Source organism: Mauremys mutica, chromosome 3, assembly GCF_020497125.1.
Source record: "Mauremys mutica isolate MM-2020 ecotype Southern chromosome 3, ASM2049712v1, whole genome shotgun sequence".
In the NCBI taxonomy this organism is placed as follows: Eukaryota; Metazoa; Chordata; order Testudines; family Geoemydidae; genus Mauremys; species Mauremys mutica.
The window spans coordinates 10,508,491-10,532,477 of NC_059074.1; the positions used below are offsets into that span (position 1 = coordinate 10,508,491).

Consider the following 23,987-nt stretch of genomic DNA (forward strand, 5'->3'; position numbering starts at 1 on the left):
CCCAGATTCAGCAAAGCATTTATGCACAAGCTCAGCTTTAAGCATGTGCTGAAGTCAATTAATTGTATCTGACTTAGAAAATAATCTTGAAGGTGATGCTTTGAGGCCTTATTTTAATGTGGTTTGCAGATAGCTGCACAAAATTGCCCACACACATTTTAGCCATTTTGTTTAAGGCATTTTCACACTTTACCAATTTTTCTTTTTTCTGTGAACTGGCTTTGTGTATCCCAAATACATGCAAAAATTTATATTTTCACATGCTTCTGAGGCAGTGTTGCCTCCTCTTGGAAATGGTTCTGTTTCTATTCAGAAAAGAAGTGTGAAATTTAGCTATATTTTTCCCCAAACAGGACCTCGGCTCAAGCTTGTTTTGAAAAGTTCCAGCTTCTGTTGTGACTATTTCATACTCCTCTGGTTGGTACTTTTAGTGGCACTGGGCAAATCTCCTACACTTTAGAGCTGAATTTGGCCAGTTATACTGGGGAAATAAATTATAGACAAATACTGAGTGGTACTAAGCAATTGCAACTGCTTTTGATTTCAGAAGCACGGTGCCTCTTAGAATATTGTATGAGGGACCTTAGATCAGGGTAAAGTGCTTAGATACAAGGACGATGAGCGCAGTAGAAATGGATGACTGAGTAGAGCTTGGCTATACTAAACTGATCCTGCAAGGCACTGAGTGATTCATTGAAAGGTCAATGGAAACTAAGATCACTCCACATCTCACAGCATCATGCCCTATACTGGAGAACATCTTAGTAGAGATAAGGAATGGACATTTATGCAGGCTCTCAGCAGACTTTGGCAAATGATCCAGATGGTGTCAGGGTTGCACAGTTTATCAGAACTTGCAAAAGGATTACATGCAATAAATCAGGGCATCTTGACATCAATCACGATGAAGCCCAGTTGAGACACATATTACCCAAGAAGAAAATACCAGGGCAAGCTAAAGAGTTGGAATAAGAGGGATACACACATGACAGCAGCTCCCCCAACCCACGTTTCTCAAACCTCTTCAGTCTACTGAACACGTTGATCAGCCCTCTAGCAATGAGAGTGAGCAACTTGATTTTACACATTTCACTTACAGGATTCCAAATGAAGGTTACATGTTTAACTCAGTTAATAGACATGCTCGTTAGGGTGGTCTGACTCATTGGTAATACTGGAATACGTAATGAAAATATATATTAAAAAAAGCCCAGTCTTTGATTAGCAGCTCTAAAAGTCCAAGTCGTCTTGGTCAATCTCATCGCCATTTTCTGCCTTCTTTTTAGTCTCCTGGCCATTATTGGTGTCTACATTGTTTTGGGAGTCAGCGTCATCAGCACCATTCTTCTCACCATCTACAGGACTGGTGCATGAGGATGGTCTGTCCTCCTCCTCATCGTCGTCCTCACTGTCAGGATACATCTTTGCAGGCTTGCTGCCTCCATCGCTATTAGCCTCCCTGTCAGGGTCCTCATTCAGATTCCCATCACCTCTGCACTCTCCTTCACTTCCATCCTCTGACCCTTTCTGGGATTGCTGCGAACAGTTTCCCATGGAGGAGTTACAGGAGAAGGCGGCTGCTTTGGTCAGAGTCTCTGGCCCTTTGCTGCAGTCTTGGTCTCCTGTCACATCAGAGGCCACCTCAGGAACCTCGCTGTTCCTTGCATCTCTGTCTTCGTCGTTATCTTGCTTAGGTTCTTCACCGGCTGCTTCTGCTGCCTCATCACCATTCTGTGCACACTCAGTATCTCCTTCACTTTCATTTTCCTCCTCAGCTGCTGGTGCTTCCGAACATGCCTCGCATTCCACCTCTGGGCTTGCTTCTTCCACAGCCTCATCCCCAGCATCGGCCTGGGGCTCTTGTTCAGCTTCTTCGTTTCTGCCTGTGGCTGCTTCTTCTGAGTCCTCAACAGCCTCAGAGACTTCAGCATTCTCTTCACATTCAGATGCATTCTCTTCGTTATCATCCCCATCGACCTCGCCCGCGGCCTCCTCCACTCCGCCCTCAGCCTCCTCTTCAGCCTTGGGCTCTTTCTCACTTTCCTGATCTTCATTTTGTGTTTCTTCTTCTTCTTCTTTCTCCTCCTCTTCCACTTCGCCATTCCCCTGTTCCTGTTCCTCTTCCTCATTCTCCTCTTCCTGTTTCACTTCCTCATCCCTCTCTTCCTGTTTCAGTTCCTCTTCCTCATTCTCCTCTTCTTGTTTCACTTCCTCTTCCTCATTCCCCTCTTCCTGTTCCTCTTCCTCATTCCCCTCTTCCTGTTCCTCTTCCTCTTCCTCATTCTCCTCTTCCTCTTTCACTTCACCATCTTCCTCCTTTGTTTCCTCCTCCACTACTACTTCCTCCTCCTTCTCTGTGTCTTCCTCCTCCTCCTCCGTCACCACCTCACAGTTTTGATGATCTGAAATTTCATCTCCCTCAGCAGGAGCGGCTGTTTCATCTTCATTCACTTCCTGTTCTACTTGCTCATCAGTTTCATGTTGTTCTGGCGGCTCTTTCTCGTCATCCGCATCCAGTTTCTGCTCAGGGTGGTCAGGTTCATATTCACCGTCCTCTTCATTTGGGTTGGTCTCCTCTTCTGCCTCTTGCATGTGCTCACTGGGAATCACCTCTCTGTCCTGAACTGCTTCTGAGGCACAGTCCACCATCTTGTTTTCTGTTTCATTTCCCCTCAGGATTTGCTTTAAGTCAAATGCCTTCATGACTGGGGCATTGGCTGCCACCACCGGGTTTCTTATAGGCTTAGAAGCCATTTTCTTCCTTATGCAGGTGTCACAGGGGCAGTATTCTTCTTCACTTGGTTGTTCACTAACATCATCGGCAAGAGCTGTACTGAGACCAAAATCCTCCTCATCAATGTCAAATGATAAGTCTGTTGTCCCCGGCTGCTTACTCTGGGTCATATTCCTGTCATTAAAGAGAGACCTATTACGCATGGTCTGCAGCCGTTGTCTTCTCTGCTCTGTCTGGATTGTTGACTCACGCCTGAGTGTTTCATCTGGAGGCCTTGGAGTCCTCTGCCCTGCTCTGCTTTTGATCTTCCTTAGCTCCTTTTCTATGCTCTTTTGTATTCTTTTACTCACTTCGTTCTTCAGCTCCGATATCATTTTATCTAGCAGTTCATTGTTCTCTAAGTTCCACCTGATCTTGAACTCATTCATGGCACTAACATAGTGAGTCATGAACTCCTTCTCGATTTTCTTTAGCAGCCTCAGCACCCAGACTGGGTTGGGGTCAACTGATTTTTGCGGGGCGATGGAGTATGTTTTCACACTGGTTTCTGGGATGTCCTTGACATTGGCTTCCTGATCACTGGGAGAACCCTTCCCTACCTCCTCTTCCAAATTGGATTCAGCTTCTTTCTCACAATTAGCATCATCAGCATTTGCATCAATTTCAGCAGTGTTGCTTGGTTGCTCAGTTGCCTCATCAGTATTTGCTTCTGGAGGGATTTCATCTCCAGCTTCAGCTTCTGCTTCTCCCTCATTTTCATCTAATTTGCTGTTTTCTTCCACTTCATTTTCGCCCCCTTCGCCATTTTCACAGTTACTACCCTGATCATCTTTATCGGGGTCTGCTTCAGCTCCCCTCTCTGGAGAGTCCACTCCGGTGGACTCTGCTTCGTCTTCCTCTTTGGACTTGGAGCAGGATGTTGAAGGCCGAGAACACTCTTCTCCTTCTTTATCGTGTCCCTCGGTCTCACTCAGTTCCGGTTCATTCTCTAAACTTGCCCCCTGTTCAGCTGATTTGGACTTAACTGTCTTCTGGGGCAATAAGGTGCAATCTCTGGCACTAGCCACACTTCCCTCCCCTGAGTCACCAGAACCACTACTGACATCAACCCCAGAAGATGACATTGGAGTGAAGTCTTTGTATGTTGAGTTCTGGTCTTTAAAGCCTGAGTTCATCTTTGTCTGGTCACTTCCTGGCTGGCCTGAACTTGGACCGCCTTTTTCCACTGTGCATCCAAACCACAGGGCCTGAAAAATGTTCAGCAGTTCTGTATATCGAGGCTTATTCAAGCATTTTGGCTTATCCGATGGACCTAATGGCTCTTCGTCAAGGAGCTGTAGACTGGCAAGACAAGTGATCAGAATATTGGCAGAGTTACTGAGCTTCCTCCCCATGGTGGGGGACACTTCAGGCAAACTGTTTGAGCGGTCAAATTTTGCTTCTTGTTTTGAACTGAGCAGTGCCTTCATTATCTGCACGGAAGTCTGGATAGTGCTTGGCAAGTCCTTTTTGTTATTATTTTGGCTTGAGGTCTCAATGGACTGGCTGCATTCTGCTTGATTGGTTTCAGCTCCTTCTGATGTCACCTGAGAAGTCTTCTCCTCTTTGGGGCATTCTTCTGCCCCCTCGTTAGCAGCATTGGCTTCGGCTGCCTCTTTTTTCATTTCCTCCTCTACACCATTTTCACCTTCCCCTGCATCCTCTTTCTCAGCAGTTTCCTCTTCTGAGATTTCTTGATTATTTGCACAGTTTGATATTTCGGTGGTTGTCTCTGCACATTCCTCTTCCCCATCATCCTCCATTTCATATTTCATAAGCAATGTCTCTTGAGGAATTTTGCTTAGCCACTCCTGGACAACTTCTTCTGGAGATGTATTTGGCAGAGCAGAAGGTGCTAAATCATGATCATCTTCCTCTGGTGCACTGGCCTCTTGTAATTTCTCTTTCATTTTCTCTTTGCAAGAACCACCATCCTTTTTTTGCTCATCATCTGAGTTATTTTCTGCTGCTTTCATTGTATTAGGTTCCGCTGATTTAGACCCCGAAGAAGTTGGTCTGGAAGAGTTGACTACTTCTTTCTGCTCTTTGTCCTCAGTCAGCATTGACTCAGTGCATGCGCTGGTGCTGGAGGAATTCTTAAACACCACAGATCGTATTTTTTTGCTGCTTGGCTTTCCTTTTGGTGGGGCTGGGCAGTGCAAACTGTACATCGAGGCAACCTCTGATCCCAATGCTCTGCTAGAATTTTCCACCTCAGCATGAAGATTCTTCATTTTTTTCCTCCTGGGTTTGGATGATCGTGTCACACTGGATTGTGAACAGCCATCATTGCTTGTTTTGAACACCTCTGTCTCTGCACATTGGCCCTGGATTTCTGAGTAAGAAGAGATTCTTGAACTTGGGGGATATCCATTCCCAGCCTCAGTGGTCTGATCACATTTTGAGCATAAAGACTCTGACATGCTTCCATGTCTTGAGCTTGGGGTCTCGGAACTAACTTTGGCATTTCCCTCTCCATCATTTCTATTAGAATTTGACAAACTTGAGGAAGGGGATGACATCTTCCCACTCTCTTCTGATTGGCTTCCCTGTCTGGTGCCTTTTGAAGACTTACTGTAGCACTTAGAGGTGCTGCTTGTGCTTTGGTCCTCGTTATTAATGGGAGGTGCAGCTGCTTCATTCATAGATGATGTGCTTGAAGGAAGAGAATCTGAATGAGACGTGTGGTTTCCGAGATAATTTTTCTTGATTTCACAAGAACTTTTGGAGTAGTTAGATGCCTTGCTGTTTGATCTTGAAACTTCTGCATGGAGAGAATTTTTCTTCTTTTTCTTAGAAGTTGATCCAATTGATGACATGGACATTTCAGAACGTGCATCCAGATGAATCTTACTGTGCTTGCTTCTCTTTGATGTTCTGGAAGAACAGGAGGCATTGCACACAAGTATTTCGTCACTGTCACTCCTCCTGCTATTCCCATCACAAGCTTTGGAATGGGAAGATCCTTCTGTAGAACATCTTTCACATTTGCTGAAGTCATCTTTGAGCGAGTCACTGGGCACCATTTGTGCTGATACTGAATCGACTTCATTATCTTTGTGGTCTTCTTGTTTTGCTTCCTTCTCGTCAGCATCTTCCTTAGGGCAGGACTCACTGGAAAAGGAAGAGATCACTGGATCATTGTCAGAATGTTTGTCCTGGTCGCTCTTCTCTCTTGGCACGCTGTACTTGCTAGATCTGCTGTAGACACTATGGGCAGAACTTGAGCATGCAGCAATATCTTCTTCTTCTGCCTTTTTCAAACTGCAGGATGACATGGTCCTTGCCACACTATTAGTTTCCTCACACATACTCTTCTTACTTTGTCTGGAGTGCAGAGATGACCTGGACAAGCTACTTCCAACCCTGCTGCCTTCAATTTCATCCATCTCCTCCTTTGAACACTTCACTGAAGAAACTTCCATGCAGTTTTCATCCTCGTTCTGTGAATCGGTCTTACTGACCTCGGCTTCATCAACAGCTTCTTCAGTATCCAGGTTGTTTTCACAACTTGAATGTGAGACTGGCCCTAATGATGATGCTTTTTGGCTACTGCTAGTGTTCATTCGGGTGTATTCCTGTGACTCTTCTCTATTGGAGGCAGCTGTAGACAAAGCGCTTCGGTAGTTACACTTTTTAATGTTACAGTACTCCACCCTGTTTTCTATAGTCTCTGAATAGCATGAAGACTCCTGCACGACGTGCTCAGAATATTCTTCACTGGATGTGGTGTGGATGCTTTCCACGGAGGTCATCTTTTTGTGGACTACCCTCCTACGGGAAGATGTGCTGGAGCATGAAGACCGTGTGTGCCAAGTTTTTCTTATATCAGGCTCCTCTTTCTGGGAAGCATGCATGGGATTCTTCCAAATGTCATAGTCCTGGTGCTGCTTGCCACAGCTGTGGCAATGAGTTTCCTCAGACTCTGACTCATCGAATTTTGAGACGTAGGAATCAGCATCGCAGGGATATAATGACTCTTCGGCCTCTGAGCTGACTTCTAGGTTCATTTTCTGCATGGGGTCCACTCCATTGTCTTCCTCTACCCCTGACTCTTCACAGGGCATCTTACTCATCAAATTGGACTTCTTGATCTGTGTGGACCACTGAAGAGTCTCGTCATTTAGCAAACGAAAGCGGACTTTCATCTCGACGGACAGGCTGCCATCCTTGTTCACGTGCACTCGTTTTTCAATGTCATCGTTGACTAAGGAGTGGACCAGGTCCCCAGCTTTTCCATGTGGACAGTTGTTTGGGAAAGGTGCACCGTTCTCTAGTGATGTGTTGAGACCATTTGCGTAGGACTTTTCTGATGATAAGGAAAATCTCATTGACCTGTTGCTTGAAGCTGATCTTGGGTGGATGACACTTTTTTTGGCTTTCAGTCCAAAGTTCACTGGGATTGGGAAAAAGAAAATGAAACAAAGAGGGAATACTGAGAATTCATGTAAAGGTAACATGAAACATCCAAGGCCAAATCCTCAGCTGGGGTAAATAGACATAGCTCCATTGAAGTCAGTGATGCTATGCCAATTTATACCCAATGAGGATCAGGACATAATTAACAGAAGTGCCACAAACTGTAACTACAGAATGAATAGCTCATACTGAAAGCTTCTATTCTTTAGCTTTTCTTTTTAAATCTAGTTTAAATTACAAATGTTTTGGTAATGCCTTTTATTCTATCCCATGGTGCAGAAAAGAGCATGCCCAACAATAATTCCCACCCCTCTTTTTTTTAATTGCAAATATGCATTTCTCTAAATATGTTTTCTTTCTTATTCAGCCTAAGGGCATTGAGGAACTGCCCAAGCCTTTAGACAAATGTCTGGGTACTGGACAATTATTCTGTATTGTTTGCTGATCCACCTGAATGCTGACAAATGTACGTAGGGCAGAGCACACATTGGCGGGTGCGCCATAGGGGTACATTACTTTGAATAATAATAACGCTTATCAGGATTAATGAGGCCAAAATGAGGATGTGTACATTGGTGCTAATTGCATATCGGCATGAAAGTACAAGTGGGCGTAAGAGGTCTGATCAAGTGCCGAATATGTACAAAAGGCCCAGAAAAGAAGGATGAATCAAGAAACACACCTAAGAACACAGGCATTGGCTTCCTCCTTTCCCCGGGAGTGCTCAACTGTCTCTCAGCCCTAGGCCCTACCCCCACTCCACCCCTACCCCCAAAACCCCACCCCACCTCTTTCCGCCCCATCTCTTCCTTGCCTCTTCCTGCCATGTTCTTTCCCTCTCCCAAACGTACCTCTTTCCCGCTCATCCCCCTCCCCTCAGAGCATCCTGCATGTCACAGAAGAGCTGATTGCGGGAGGCACTGGGAGGGAGGAGGAGGAGTTGATTGGTGGTGCCACCGGCAGGTAGGAGGTGTTGGGGCTGGGGGAGCTGGCTGCCAGTGGGTGTTAAGTACCCACAATTTTTTTTCCATGGGTGCTCCAGGCCTGGAGACCCATGGAGTCACACTTATGCCCAAGAAGTAGCATATATCTCTCACACAATCAATTCCCTGCCATTTCAGGGACCTCAGCATTGGTGCAAATTGGTCCCACCCATTCTCTGTCTGTGACACACAATAGTTTAGTCTCCTGAGAGATGTAATACTTTGGTCTAATTCTGGTTGTTGGGCTCGGTGTGGGGGTTGGCTGGGTGGATCTTAGTGGCCTGTGATACACAGGAGGTCAGACTAGAAGATCTGCTGGTTGCTTCTGGTCTTGAATTCTGTGATTTGGTGACACAAAGTAGTTCCCACCCAACCTTACATAAGCACTTTAATTGACACCTTCTTTCAGTCCCTTGTTTAAGTGTCGTTTCCAAAGTGCTCTGCTGATATTAGCTAACTAAGACTATGTCTACACTGCCCTGCAGGGAGGACTATGGGGTTGTAAACAGTAGTGCGCACTAAAGTGCTGCACTGTAACTCCTCTTGTGGAGGCTGCAGATACCTAGTTCACATTAACATAATCCTGTTTGAAGAGAACTACGTTAACGCGAACTAGGAACCTTTTAGTTTGCACCTGCAGCATCCACACGGGGGAGTTACAGGTAGCACTTAGGTGTAGGCTGCTATTCTCACCCCTGGATTCCGAACTGCACAGCAGTGTAGCCAAGCCCTAATCCTCAAAAAAGTGAAACAAAGCCTGTCAAGCATCATTCCCCCATTTCACAGGTAGGGAAATGGGAGTCAGAGAGGTTGAACCCAAAGCTAGCAGAAGCAAGTGCCTCAAATGAGACACCTAATGAAATGGCCTGATTTTCAGCCACAGCTCCCAGTGAAGTCAAATGGGAAAATATTGACAAGTAACAGAAGGACTTGAGGGCAGGGGATACGCAGGGAAACACGAGGGCTTTGGGGAGACAGAGGCAGGAAAAGAGGAAGTTCAAGAAGGGAAGGGAGGAGGCACAGATGCAGGGGAGGGGAAGTTAGGCAGAGAGGGGGCATGTGGAAAGGAAACAGAGGAAGGGATGCAGGGGCAAATTCAAAAGGAAGAAGCCAGAGAGAACAAGGGGCAAGTGGAAATATTTAAGAGTGGTTAAATTATGCAAAGAAAGTGATGCGCATGCATTGAATGGGCACATTAGCTCATTACAACGTGTGCACATAATCTCCAGAATTCTAGTTGTCCAGAGGTACAGGCATGGAACGGCTGACAGCCCTGAGCGAGCTGTCTGGGACAACGCTGCTCACCGTCTTTCTTACTTCCGTTGTTTTCACTGATGTTGTTGTCACTGGATTGGGAAGCCAGGCCAGGGAGCTTCTCGGCAGAGCGCTTCCTCGAATTCTCAATGACTAGTGGTTTAAACGGTTCCCGGCCTACGCACACCAGCATGCTTGGGCAGTGGAGCAGAGCCTGCAGGCTGTCGATCTGGAGGGAAGAAAATATCTGCTGAGTCACAACTCGCTTGTGGGACAGAACAGTCGTCAAATATGTAACTGGTTATGAAGAGGACGGTGATCAATTGTTCTCCGTGTCCACCAAGGAGAGGACAGGAAGGAATCAGCTCCGTTTACAGCAAGGGAGATTCAAGTTAGATATTAGGAAAAACTTTCTAACTATCATGCTCGTTCAGTGGTGGGACAGGTTACTCAGGAATCTCTGTCACTGGACGTGGAATCTCTGTCACTGGACGTGTTTAAGACCTGCTTAGACAAACACGTCAGGGATGGTTCTGCTTGAGCCTGATCTTTTGAGAACCCATCCAGCCCTACATTTCTATGATTCTGTCAGCTTTGTTTCATCTTCCAGACCCAGAACCAGGTAGGGCATAGTGGAACCCACGCATACTAACATCACTTGTAATGATAGGACTTCTAGCAGAGGTGAGTAAGAGCCTCCAATCATTTCAGGGCACTCCAACGGGTTTTCTTCTGAGCACATACCCAGTGTGATAAATTGGGGTAGGGAAGCTCCCTCTAAAAAGTTTTAGCCTTTCCATTGGCTCTTTTGGTCAGGTGAACATAAGAACATAAGAATGGCCCTACTGGTTCAGACTAAGGGTCCATCTGGCCCAGTATCCTGTCTTCCCTCAGTGGCCAATGCCAGGTGCCCCAGAGGGAATGAACAGAACAGATAATCATCAAGTGATCCATCCCCTGTCGCTCATTCCCAGCTTCTGGCAAACAGAGGCTAGAGACATCATTCCTGCCCATCCTGGGTAATTGCCATTGATGGACCTATCCTCCATGAATTTATCTAGTTCTTTTTGAACCCTGTTATGGCCTTGGCCTTCACAACATCCTCTGGCAAGGAGTTCCACAGGTTGACTGTGCATTGTGTGAATACTTCCTTTTATTTGTTTTTAACCTGCTGCCTATTCATTTCATTTGGTGACCCCTAGTTCTTGTGTTATGAGAAGTAGTAAACAACACTTCCTTATCTACTTTCTCTACATCAGTCATGATTTTATAGACCTCAATCGTATTATAGACCCCCTTAGCAATCTCTTTTCCAAGATGAAAACTTCCAGACTGATTAATCTCTCCTCAGACGGAAGCCATTCCATACCCCTAATCATTTTTGTTGCCCTTTTCTGAACCTTTCCCAATTCCAATATATCTTGTTTGAGATAAGGTGACCACATCTGCACAAAGTATTCAAGATGTGAGTGTACCATGGATTTATATGGAGGCAACATGATATTTTCTGTCCTATTATCTATCCCTTTCTTAATTATTCCCAGCATTCTGTTGCTTTTTTGACTGCCACTGCACATTGAGTGGTTGTTTTCAGAGAACTATCAGCAATGACTCCAAGATCTCTTTCTTGAGTGGGAACAGCTAATTTAGACCCCATCATTTTATATGTATAGTTGGGATTATGCTTTCCACTGTGCATTACTTTGCATTTATCAACATTAAATGTCATCTGCCATTTTCTTGCCCAGTCACCCAGTTTTGAGCGATCATTTTGTAGCTCTTCCCAGACTGCCTGGGTCTTAACTATCTTTAGTAATTTTGTATCATCTGCAATATTTGCCACCTCACTGTTTACCCCTTTTTCAGATCATTTATGGATATGTGGAATAGGACTGGTCCCCGAAGAGATCCCTGGGAGACACCACTATTTACCTCTTTCCATTCTGAAAACTGACCATTTATACCTAGGGAGGTCCTGGAAGCTTCTTCCCTGGAGGTTTTCAAAAGGAGGTTTGATAGCTATCTGCCTTAAATGGTTAGACTCAACAAATCCTGCATCCTGGCAGGGGGTTAGACCAGATGATGCTTGTGGTCCCTTCTAACCTTAGGATTCTATGATCTCTGACAGGTGTTTGAGAACCTGTTCTTAAAAACACCCAATGATAGGGATTCCACAGCCTCCCTCAGAAGCCTAGCCAGTTATTCCCCGTTTTGTAGTTGTACATTCGATTTTTCCTTCTTTAGTGGAAGTACTTTGCACTTGTCTTTATTGAATTTAATCAGAGCAATTCCCCAATTTGTCAAGGTCATTTTGAATTCTAATCCTGTCCCCCAGAGTGCTTGCAACCCCTCCAAGCTTCGGGTCATCTTCAATTTTTATAAGCCCATTGTCTACTCCATAAGCATACTCTCCACTTCACCTCCATTTATAAGCACACACTCCACTCCAAGTCATGAATGAAAATGCTAAATAGTACCAGACCATGGACTAACGCTTATGGGACCCCCACTAGTTACGTCCTCCCCGTTTGACAAAGAACCATTGATAACTACTCGTTGAATATGGCTTTTCAACCACTAGTGCACCCTCTTCATAGGCGGCGAGTTCTATGGGCCGGTGGTGCCTGGGCACCAGCAATATTCCTGGCCCGGGGCCTGGCTCCAGCATTGTTTGAGGCTGGGTCTCTCCCTTGGCCCTGCCTTCCGCCCCCCCGGGCACTCCCCCCGCGCGTCCCCCAGGCGATTTAAAATGGCCCAGGGCCCCCACCACTGGCAGCACAGTGGAGCTGAGCGGCTTCCTGCCTGCTCGCTCCCCGTGGCTGCCGGCCCCTCCCTGCAGCCCCTGGGCAGGGGGTCTGTGTCTGTGTCTACGCATGCTGCTCCCACCCCACGTGCCCCTGCGGCCAATAGGAAGCTGCGGGGGCAGTGCCTGGGGGTAGCAGCGTGTGGAGATCCCCAGGTAAGTGCTGCACACACACCCCCTGAGTCTGCACCGCCACCCCCTCCCCATATACCCCCTCCCGCTCCCAAACTCCCTCCCAGAGCCTGTAGCCCCTCCCTCCGCAAACTCCCTCCCATATCCTGCACCCCAACCCACAGCCCAGAGCCTGCACCCCCTCCTGCACCCACATCCCCTGCCCCAGCCCGGAGCCTGCATCCGGCACCCAAACTCCATCCCAGATCCTGCACCCCAGACTCCCTCCCCAACCCAAACTCCCTCCCATATCCTGCACCCTGCACCCCTCCTGCATCCCAATCCCCTGCCGCAGCCCAGGGCTGCACCCCAGACCTCCCCCACAACCCAAACTCCCTCCCAGATCCTGCCCCCATGCACCCTCCTGCACCCCAATCCCCTGACGCAGACCAGGGCCTGCATCCCAGACCTCCCGCCGACCCAAACTCCCTCCCAGAGCCTTAGGCAGGTGAGGGCGGAGTTTGGGGGAGGGGCGGGCTCTGGGCATTCTGGGCACCACCAAAATTTCTACAAACCTGCCGCCCCTGCTCTCAACCACATTTCCCTAGTTTGCTTATGAGAATGGCTCATGGGACTGTGTCAGAAGACTTATCAAAATCAAGATACATCACATCTACCCCTTCCCTGCTATCCACTAGGCCAGCAACCCTGTCAGAGAAGGAAAGTAGGTTGATCTGACACGATTTGTTCTTGATAAATGCATGCTGGCTATACCTGATGACCCTATTATCCTCTAGGTGCTTACAAATCGATTATTTAATAATTTGTTCCAGGATCTTTCCAGGTATCAAAGTTAGTCTGACTGGTCTATAATTCCCTGGGTCCTCTTGTTCCCTCTTTTAAAGATAGATACTATGTTAGCCCTTCTCCAGCCCTCTGGGACCTCACTCTTCCTCCATGGGCTCTCAAAGATAATCACTAACAGCTCCAAGATTGCTTCAGCTAGTTCCTCAAGGACCCTAGAATGAATTTCATTAGATCCTGCTGACTTGGATACATCTAACTAAAGTAAATATTCATTAACCCGTTTCCCTCTTCCCCCGTCCCCACATTTTGGCTTGATCTAGTCCATGCTTTAGTCTGATCTTCTGTACATTACAGGCCAGAGAATTTCACCCAGTGAATCCTGCATTGTGGTGTATTGAAAACTGCATAACAATTACACACTACCACTTTAAATTTCCCTGGTCCAGCTTCCTGTAGGGAAGTTGTGTGATCTGATGGGTCTTCAGCAGTCAGTCTGCAAAGAGCCAGCTTAGAGAAAAGTGGGGTGAGATGGTAAACAGCCTGCTTTCTCTGTATGTGCGGTTTTGGTTCTTGTGAGTTAAGGTTCTAGATTTTGAGAAATAAAGCTCTCTTACATTGCAACCATCCGGAACGAGTATTTTGTGTTTTTGTCTCGCTTTTTTGTCTATATGCCATGAATATAGCATGCATCAAGCCAATAACTTCTTGTTAAGCTAGAGCAGTGGTCCCAAACCTTTTCGTCTGGCAGATGCCAGACGAAGGACCGTGGCGGCGGTGGAGCACCCGCCGAAATGCCACGGAATTTCTGCAGCGTTTCGGCGGCGACGCATCTCAATGACGTCACTTGCCGCCGACAAGTGACATCATCAAGAGGTGTCGCCGCCGAAATGCCGCAGAAATTTGGCGACATTTTGGCGGATGCTCCACCGCTGGCCAGGACGCGGGTGCATTTAGATGCCCCCGCGGGTGCCATGGTGCCCGCAGGCACCACGTTGGGGACCCCTGAGTTAGAGTATATCTTTCAGAAAGATATTCAATCTTAATTTAAAGATTTCAAGTGACATGGCGCTACAAAATAATCCCAAATCCAGGCTGCATTACATTTTCCATAGATTGAGCTGCACCAACAGCGACTGACAGTTTTCCTAGGACCAGGTTCTGCCACCATTGCTCACTGTTGGGGGCACCCTACTCTGCAAATGGCCCCAGTGAAATCAGTGGGGTGGAAGAATGTGGCCCCTACTGGAGGTGTAGCCTGTGTACAGGGCTTGACGGAACAGAGGCCTGTGTACGAATTCAGTCTGCTGCTGCTCCCTGACAAATCCTGAATCCTTGTTCAGATCTGATTCTGCGCCCTGTACTCTGGCCTATAAAGTTTACAATCTGAGCAGCACTTTGGCTAAGTACTAAACAAGAAAGATCTCGCGTCTGTGCAATTTTTTTTAATTAAGAGAAAATACAATAAGGAACCAACCCAGAAAGCTCAATCTATCTATCTATCTATCTCCCTAGCTGGTTTGTATTTCTGTCTTTCTAGGCTATCAATAATGATAAAGATACTTTTGTGCATAATTTTTAAAAGTCCTAGCCATTTTTAATCCATAATTTTCAAAAAGGAGCAATTTTTAGGAGGGGGCAACTTTTTTATCAAAAAATTTCAGTTTAAAATGGATCTGGTTTTTCATAGCCCACTGCTTTTCTTTCTCTTCCCTCTCCCCACATTTCTCCATTAGCCACTGGGAAGGGAAAAAAGTGAGGAGAAAAAGGGGAAAAGAAACAAAATATAAACCCAAACCCACCCACCCCTACACATTTTTTTCAGATTTCATTAGCAACAACCAAACCAGAAAAGTTGGACAATTATTTTTTGTGGTAATTTTCACTATTTTAAAAAAAGGCCATTTTGGGGGATTAAAAATATATTTATTCAGAATTTTTCTCTCAGCTGTAAGTATATATTTATCTAAGCATTTATACCACATGCATCACTGTGGCATACTGAATGCAAGAAATGTATGGAGCTATCTTCTCTGTTGGTGTAAATATGCATAGCTTTAGAAATCAATGGCGCTAAACCAATTTATATTAGCTGTGGACCTGGCTCATGCTGCATAATCAGAATTCTTTCTTAAAGAATATGCTTATGGCCACTTTGTTATTTAAAATAAACTGTCTATAACATAGCATATGAAGCATCAGCCGCTTTTTAGCTCTGTGTTTATATATAAACACCATCTCTTTTAATTGATTACTAGGTTAGTAATTCACCTAGAATCCTGATGTTCCTTTAACCATTGCGTGTATTTGTAGAGACAGCTGCTGCACATGAAAGGGTTTTCAGAAGTCATTTTGATCACATCATTTGTACTGTCCCAAACTCTCCCATTCCATCTGTAGAACACAGATCTATAGGATTAAAACAACAACTCAGCTCAATGAGCAAAACATTTCACCCACTTCTCTGCAAATAACCCATCCTGTTAATGATGGGGCATACAGAGGAAAACAGAGGACACCATTCCCGAGGACAATCAATATGGCCTCTTTCACCAGTACTAAATTATCTTCAAAATAGAGGTCCTGATCCTGCACTCAGCACTCAGCACCTTCTAATACTCAGCATGTTGCAGAATAAAACCCATACATTGCTTCTTAGGGTTTCCTTTTTGTTTCACGGAGATGAAAAATTAAAATGGCAGGCCCGGCCACTCTGGCAACCATCACTCATGCAAGTGTCCACTGACTGCACTAAACTCCCCGGGTGAAATTCTGGCCCCACTGATGTCAGTGAACTCCCACTGACAACCCCACTGTCTGTAACTAAAACTCCCACATTAAAATGATAGGCCTGGTTCTGTAATTTTGCGGTCCCATTGACGTGATATGAGACATCAGTCACTGGGCAGTCAGGCGATAAACCCTCCATATATGGCTCTTGTGAGATGACATCTACCATATAGTTTTCATAGGCAAACTTTAGGGGGGAAACTTTGGAATTGATTAAGGTGCCTGAGGGACTGGTTTATAGGGAAAGACTTTTATAAAAAACAAAACTAAATTGGCTAAAAGGAGGCAGGGTAACGATAAACATTTCTGAAGGCTGAAAACACCAATGAAAGAAAGGACTGAGTCAGGGTAATACAGCTAGGACTGGTGGAATGAAATTAAGGAAAGGTGGCATTAGGCTGAATATCAGGAGGCAAATAATGAGATGGGGGAAACAGTCTCCCACATGCCTGATCTGCTCATCCCATGTCCATTCCAAAGAGAAGAAAGGGGGTTTCAGAGCCATTATCTTGCTCTCTATCCCACCGACCCTACGTGAAAGCCTCACTTTTTCAGAAGATGCTCTATATGAAATAAAATGATTGGTATTTATTGGTCAGCACAGCATTCCCCCACCCTGAGGTTTTCTTCTTTAACCACCTGTGAGACGCTGTGACCATTCCTGGCTCTGAGCATGAAAGGAAACTGCCTCGACAGCCGAACTTATTGCCTTTCAGCAGCCACCACATACAAGCTTTCCAAAGTGTGGTTCTCCATCCCATGTTACCACAGAAAAAAGTTAAGACCTCCCACTCCCATCCAGCTCTGAAGAGAGAGATTAACTGTGACCTCTTAAAACCAATTTGTGAACCTCCCCCCGTCAAGTGCAGAACCCATGCCCCTTCATGCACACATAAACTGAAAGACTAACTGTGACAGACCTCAGAACCTCCTGCCTCTAGTTCTTTGGTTCAGGAGACCCTGTGGGTAACATACTGCAGGAGTTTCCAAGCAGAATTGCCGGGACTGGCATCTAACCTTGGACCAACAGGAGTCAGGAGTACCATTTAGGTGACCATCTCACCTCCCGTGGAAGCAATTACCTGTCATGCTAGACCACATGCCTAGCAGCTGCAAAAGTGTCTTGCAAGAGAGCCCAGATTGCACTTCCATAGAGCCTTCCATTCCAGGATCTCAGAGAGGTTATACAAATCTGAATAATCTGATCTTAATGAATAAGATCATTAACGATCTGGAGGATGGTGTGGACTGCACCCTTAGCAAGTTTGCAGATGACACTAAACTGGGAGGAGTGGTTGATACGCTGGAGGGTAGGGATAGGATACAGAGGGACCTAGACAAATTAGAGGATTGGGCCAAAAGAAATATGATGAGGTTCAACAAGGACAAGTGCAGAGTCCTGCACTTAGGACGGAAGAATCCCATGCACTGCTACAGACTAGGGACCGAACGGTTAGGCAGCAGTTCTGCAGAAAAGGACCTAGGGGTTACGGTGGACGAAAAGCTGGATATGAGTCAACAGTGTACCCTTGTTGCCAAGAAGGCTAATGGCATTTTGGGTTGTATAAGTAGGGGCATTTCCAGCAAATCAAGGGATGTGATCATTCCCCTCTACTCAGCACTGGTGAGGCCTCATTTGGAGTACTGTGTCCAGTTTTGGGCCCCACACTACAAGAAGGATGTGGATAAATTGGAGACAGTCCAGCGGAGGGCAACAAAAATGATTAGGGGGCTGGAGCACATGACTTATGAGGAGAGGCTGAGGGAACTAGGATTGTTTAGTCTGCAGAAGAGAAGAATGAGGGGGGATTTGATAGCTGCTTTCAACTACCTGAAAGGGGATTCCAAAGAGGATGGATCTAGACTGTTCTCAGTGGTAGAAGATGACAGAACAAGGAGTAATGGTCTCAAGTTGCAGAGGGGGAGGTTTAGGTTGGATATTAGGAAAAACTTTTTCACTAGTAGGGTGGTGAAGAACTGGAATGGGTTACCTAGGGAGGTAGTGGAATCTCCTTCCTTAGAGGTTTTTACGGTCAGGCTTGACAAAGCCCTGGCTGGGATGATTTAGTTGGGTTTGGTCCTGCTTTGAGCAGGGGGTTGGACTAGATGACCTCCTGAGGTCCCTTCCAACCCTGAGATTCTATGATTCTATGAATGAGTCCCCTTATTATTCCCCTCTGATTGGTAACACAATCAAAGCACAGCTTGGTTAAACAACTTGCCGAGAGTCACAATGTCAGTCAGTGGCCCAATCAGGAGTGGAATCCAGACTGGCTGACTCGCCAATCCCAGTCCTAGCTGGTAAGCATTAAACTCTGCTAATCCGAGGTACATGGGCAATTGGGAGTAAAATGAAAGGAGTGGGAGGGAAATGAACAGCTTGGGAGGAAAGTGATGGCGAAAACCTTCAAATTTTTCTTGGCTGAAGCCATAATTCTGAAACCCTAATGAAGTCACTGACAGGAGTGTTTCCAACACGAACATCTTAAATTTCAAAGAGTAAATGCAGGAAGCAGGAAGCTTTACTTACAGGGAGCAGTTCGCAGAGTAACCTATAGGCTGAAATATGTTCACATAAAAATACACATCAAACAACACTGAGCAATGAAGCAAGGTGTGGCAATCTCAATCTAGGATGTGATCTGAATCCTCCTGAAATCCGTGAAAAGATTCCCATTGATTTCAAAAGGCTTTGGATCAGGTTTATAGAGAAGGATGGCCTTGTGGGTAAGGCTCTGGACTGAGACTCAGAGATCTAGTTTCAGTTATTGACTGTGTCAGACTCTCTTTGTGACCGAAGACAATTCACTTGGCGCCTCATCAGCAAAACACTTCCTTTCCCCCACTCTATACCTGCCTTGTCGAATTAAATTGGGGCGTGGACTGTCTCTTACTATGTGTCTGTACAGCGCCTAGCACTATGGGGCCCTGATCTCAGCTAGGGCCTCTACGTGTTACTAGAATAGAATTAATAATATATTTGCCACCAGTTAGTGAGCAGAGGACAAAACCTAACCAATTTGAAAAGTGGAGTCCAATGGGCACAGAGACATTGCTGGGTTCAGAGGGATGAGGCAGAAGGTGTATTCAGAAGCCACCAGAAAACAAAATTATGTCTATTTTGGCCGAGGGGTACAATATAAGTAACATTCATGGCTTTTTGCCTGCTTGGCAAAAGACAGCTAAAGAGTTTTGGAAGAGAGGGCTAAATTTAGAAGTGATGCAAAAATGGGTCCTACTTACATGCAGAAGGATGAAAGGATGGGGTTGTAGCAGGGAATGCAGCCAACAGGGCGGATGAGAAGGTGAAATAAGAAGATAAGGTACATTTCTGGACCTTGCCTTCTCTAACATAAACACATAGCGGTGTGTACATTTTAAGAAACAAAAGCCCTACTAAAAATACCTCACTCCACTGCCTACACGATTTCCCCCCTGCAGTGAGGTTAAGAGGCGGAATAAGCCACACAGGCCAGATGTTAATCGTCTTGCTTAATGTGATGCGGGCATTGTAAGTCTACGCAGAACAGAACAGGGGGCTGCTTTATCCTACACGGCTATAACTCTCATTTAATATTTATATTGTGGTAGCCAACCAGGTTGAGCCCTGTCATTTTCAGTGCTGCGCAGACATATAGAAAATGACAGTCCCTGCCCCAACTAACTCACAAGCTAAAAGACAAGGCACGTGACAAACAAGTGACTGGATGAGAGGGGGTAACGAAAACCAATTAGATATGTGCATTTCCTAGCCAATCAGGAGCAGCGATCTTAACTTCCCACCTATCTGGGCAGTTGGCTGCTTTTACTGCTATAACCCCACCCTCCTGTCCCTTGTGTAAATTACACCTACTCACCCCTCCGAATTTGGCCCCAAAGATTGTTTAGGGTGATGCCCCTTTCAAAGACTCCAGAAGGAACATTGCAGCCCTAGGGTTCTGTGACTGTTGAGAAACAATGCCTGGGACACAGGAGAAGCTGAGCTTCTGAGCAGGACAGAAGGACCTAAAGGAAAGAGCTGGCGAAAGGAATATAGGAAAAGCAGGTCAGTTCTTGAGAAACAGGTGAACAGGATAAAGTGAGGGATGAGGAGGGAAGCAAAGGGTGAAAGTGTGGTTCTCCTCTGAGGAGAGTATTAGAATGTCATCATAAGGCTCCATGTTTCTTGTCTCTCAAGGGGACCATTCATTTCCCACTGAAAACAATGGGAGTTGGATTGGGTCCTTAAGCCTGGTCTACATTAGGGGTGGGGGAATCGACCTAAGATACACAACTTCAGCTACAAGAATAGCATAGCTGAAGTCGACGTATCTTAGTTCAACTTACCTCACGTCCTCACAGCATGGGATCGATTGCCCGTCAACTTCGCTTCCACCTCTCGCCGAGCTGGAGGACAGTAGATGACGGGAGAGCGATCGGGGATCAATTTATTGCGTCTACACTACATGCGATAAATCGATCCCTGATAGAGCAATCGCTACCTGCCGATCTGGCGGGTAGTGTAGACGTGGTCTTAGTGACGCCAGATCAAGTCTGTTTGCCATGAGAACGCGAGGTAAATCGCACTAAGATACGTCGACTTTTGCTACGCTATTCTCATAGCTGAAGTTGAGTATCTTAGGTCAATCCCCCCCCCAGTGTAGATCAGGCCTTTAAAAGTAAAAAGACCTTTCTTTCTACTTGCCAGCCCTACAAGCTCCCCGTGGAATCATGAATCCACAAGAGAAATGGTTGGAAGTTTTATTTAAAAATGTGGAGCTTTTGACAGCAAAAGAAGACTGTTCTTCATTTTCCAACCAACTGTTAATCACCAAGAGTAAAGATTCTGCAGTGAGAATTCAGGGCCCAAATCGGCTCAGCATCTCTTACATTGGGGTAAATCAGAAGTATTTCCAACCCTGAGCATTCAAAAATCATGAATCAGTTCCCCTCACCCCTAAAAAATCATGAGATTAGCTTAAAAAAAATCACATGCATTTTTCAAATACATTTTAGTTCTTTTTATTTGCCTTCTGGTTTCTGAACCTTTAGGTGGCACTTGGTTCATGTTTTCAGGCTTTTCTCTGCTACAAATGCCGTTAAAACAAAGAAAGCTGAGATTCTCACATAATCATCTGACTCTAAGAACTGGGACTTAAAGAAAAACACCAAGGGTGACATCCTGTCTTCACTGAAGTAAACGGGAGTTTTGCCTTTGACTTCAGTGGGGGCAGGATTTCACCCCAACCACTGCAAGATTTGCAATAAAATCCTAAGAGTTGTCAGCAATACAGGAGCTGAAGTCAGCTGAGTTATACTGGTGTAGAAAGGTGTAAGTCAGAGGAGAATCAGACCCTACCTCTAACTAAATGGCAGCAAAATCCCATGGTATCAGATCTGTGTGTGTGTGTGTGTGTGTGTGTGTGTGTGTGTGTGTGTGTGACTAGTGAATGAATATGTGACTCGATGAAAAAGCAATATGTTCTCTTTTCATTTCCAATTTTTTTCATAAAAATGAAAGGCTGTTTTCAACACTTGGAAAGCTCTTATGTCTCTATAAAAAAAAAAAAAAAAGCAGCTTTGTCTGCCAAAACACCCTCAAACAAATCCAGTACAATATCCCTCCAGAAATGGAGAATTTCTTCTTACTGTAAATTCACAGTTTTTCCATCAGGGGGTAGAATTTTGCCATTCTTTGCATCATTAAAAAATATAAACAAACAGCGCCATGTTTCCCAGTCTAAATTTATTTTAAAAATGGATTAAATTAATAGATATTCAGGAAAAATATTGTTTTGTCACATGAATTTTCACACAGCAAAACCTGGTGATTTCCCCCGGTCCAATAGGATTGCTTGCGAACTATTGAGTTGTGAGAATTCGCTGGCCTGAGAATGAGTCCTGCTCACTGTTGGGCAGATTCTCAGCTGGTATAAATTGTCATAGCTGCATTGATTTCAATTTGTGTCAATTAAGAGCAACTGAGGAACTGCATGTTAAATCGGAAAGCAGGAAGGGCCAGCTCCACAAAGGTATTTGGGCTCCTAACGGCCACTGCAATCAATGGAAGTTTGTGGATCTGGGGCTAGCAGTTCAGTTTGTGTCACTTAAACTATAGCTTGAAGAGCCCCTGGGCAAAATGCTCACAGGGAATCCCAAAAAACCCTGTTTGGCTTCATCAGAGATTTGCCATGAAATTGGATACAATTCAATGTGAATGTGCTGATTTGTTCTGAGATTACGACCCAGATGCACAACGGGTGTAAAATGGCATAGCTCACTGCATGTCAATAAGGCAGTGCCAGTTTACACCAGCTGAGAATCTGGCCCAACTGGGAATCATTCAGACCCGGTCAGTGTGAAACAAAGTGGGGTGGGGAGGCTGCAGACCCACTCTGAATGAAACCAAAGAGAATACTGGCACAAGGACTGAAAGCCGATACCTTTGGCATAGCTCCGCTATTTTCATTATTATTTATTAATAATTGTATTTGGGTAGCCTCGAGAAGACCAGTCATGGACCAGTGCCCCATTGGACCAGGCACTGGAAGAACAGACAACAAAATGACAGCCCCTGGCCCAAAGAGTTTATAATCTAGGTAATTCTTTACACTCCTGATGTAAGGGCCACAGGCCGAGTAGTATGTGGCTGAATGATAGCCCCAGTGAAATGAGTAGGATTACTCATTTAGTAAAGCACTACTCAATGTAAGTAACCGTAGCAAAATCTGCTCCTTAGGAATTCATAAGGTGCCTTTCACTTTGGTATCTAAGATCTTCTTCTGTTGAGCCTTTCATCCAATGAGCTCTGCTAGCTTTACAAACATTAGAGAATTAATCCTCACGGCATCTCTGCCAGACAGGTAGGGAGTATTATGGCCATTTTTCAAATAGATAAACTGAGGCACAGTGGCCCCATAAAAAGATGTTCTAGCTGAACAGCGACAGGCGACAAAACCAGGGCATCCCCTTTGTGGGTTTATCACAATCTAGCAGCTAAGAAAGGATTGTGATTCTTAGAGCCTTTTTTAATGAGAAGACTGAAATTTACCCAGCAAGTACGCTAAGCTTGTCTTAAAGATTCGACTAGCAGTGCAAGTGACGGACCAATGATTTGTCTTTTTCTCTGGCTTGCCTTGCAGAAGAGAAGCGGGGAGCAGGGAGGGATGAGAGAAGAACTTGATGTAACCCTTGCAGGAGAACATCTGCCAGAGCAAAGCTGAAAGTTAAATAGAAAGATTCTGAACTTGGCCGCATGAGGTTTAAAAATCTGCATTCAGTTCCAACTCCGATTGATTTTAAGGGGCTGTTACAGTCATCTAGCCGAGTCTCCAGCATAGCGTAGGCCATATGGGACGTCGCCCAGGGATTCCTACATCCAGCGCAATAAGCTGTGGTGGAACTTGAGTGTTTCTTGTAGAAAGACACCCAGTCTTGATTTACAGATGCCAAATGCTGGAGACTTTTCCGTGTCCCTTGGTAAATTGTTCCAGGGTTACTGGTTCTCGGTATCGGTTATTACTCTTGCTTGAGAAGCTAATAAGTAATAGGGGAGCTCGATACCATTGGCCATAAGCTACTTGAATTCTAAACCAGAGCAGGTAACGAGCTCATAGAATCCAATTATACCAGGATATGAGAGTCCCAGGAAGAGGATTTTTGGAAATCCCGGCCCTGTGATTACAACACAAGCTTTAGAATCAGGAGATTCGAGGTCAGCGCCACAGCTGTGCTGCAGCGGCTTTGCACTCCTGCTGTGGCAAAAGCAGCCCGGAAGCCAGCTGAGCTGGACTCTGGGGGATTGCCCCTGCTTAGAGCAATCCTCCGGTGCTGTTCAGCTGCGGTGTGGCTGGGGGGGGTCTTCTGTATTTCAGTGGGCTCTGGCTGCGGGAACAGTGCCTGTGGGCGCACTACCCATATTGTGCATGTATATGCAATGGAAATCGAAGCAGGTAGAGAGTCTTCTGTGGGTAGATTAAAAGTGGGGTGTGGGGGAGAGGAATGATCTGTGCCAATGAGATCTCTTATAATGTAGAATAGCCTCCCACAGAGATGAAAGCCTCTTAGCTCG

The 23,987-nt window shown here is 45.5% G+C and overlaps 1 protein-coding gene across 1 annotated transcript in view; it reads right to left on the reverse strand.

The window, feature by feature from the left end:
• Positions 1-1,230: 1,230 nt before the first annotated feature.
• The window catches only part of RP1L1 (RP1 like 1), a 28,518-nt gene continuing 5,761 nt past the window's right edge, over positions 1,231-23,987 (reverse strand). Inside the window, exons 2-5 of the mRNA XM_045009197.1 lie at positions 9,481-9,658; positions 5,628-7,169; positions 2,307-5,108; positions 1,231-2,195 (exon numbers count right to left, since the gene is read on the reverse strand). Of these exons, the coding sequence (XP_044865132.1) occupies positions 1,231-2,195; positions 2,307-5,108; positions 5,628-7,169; positions 9,481-9,658 (5,487 nt within the window). The remainder of the gene's footprint in view (positions 2,196-2,306; positions 5,109-5,627; positions 7,170-9,480; positions 9,659-23,987) is intronic.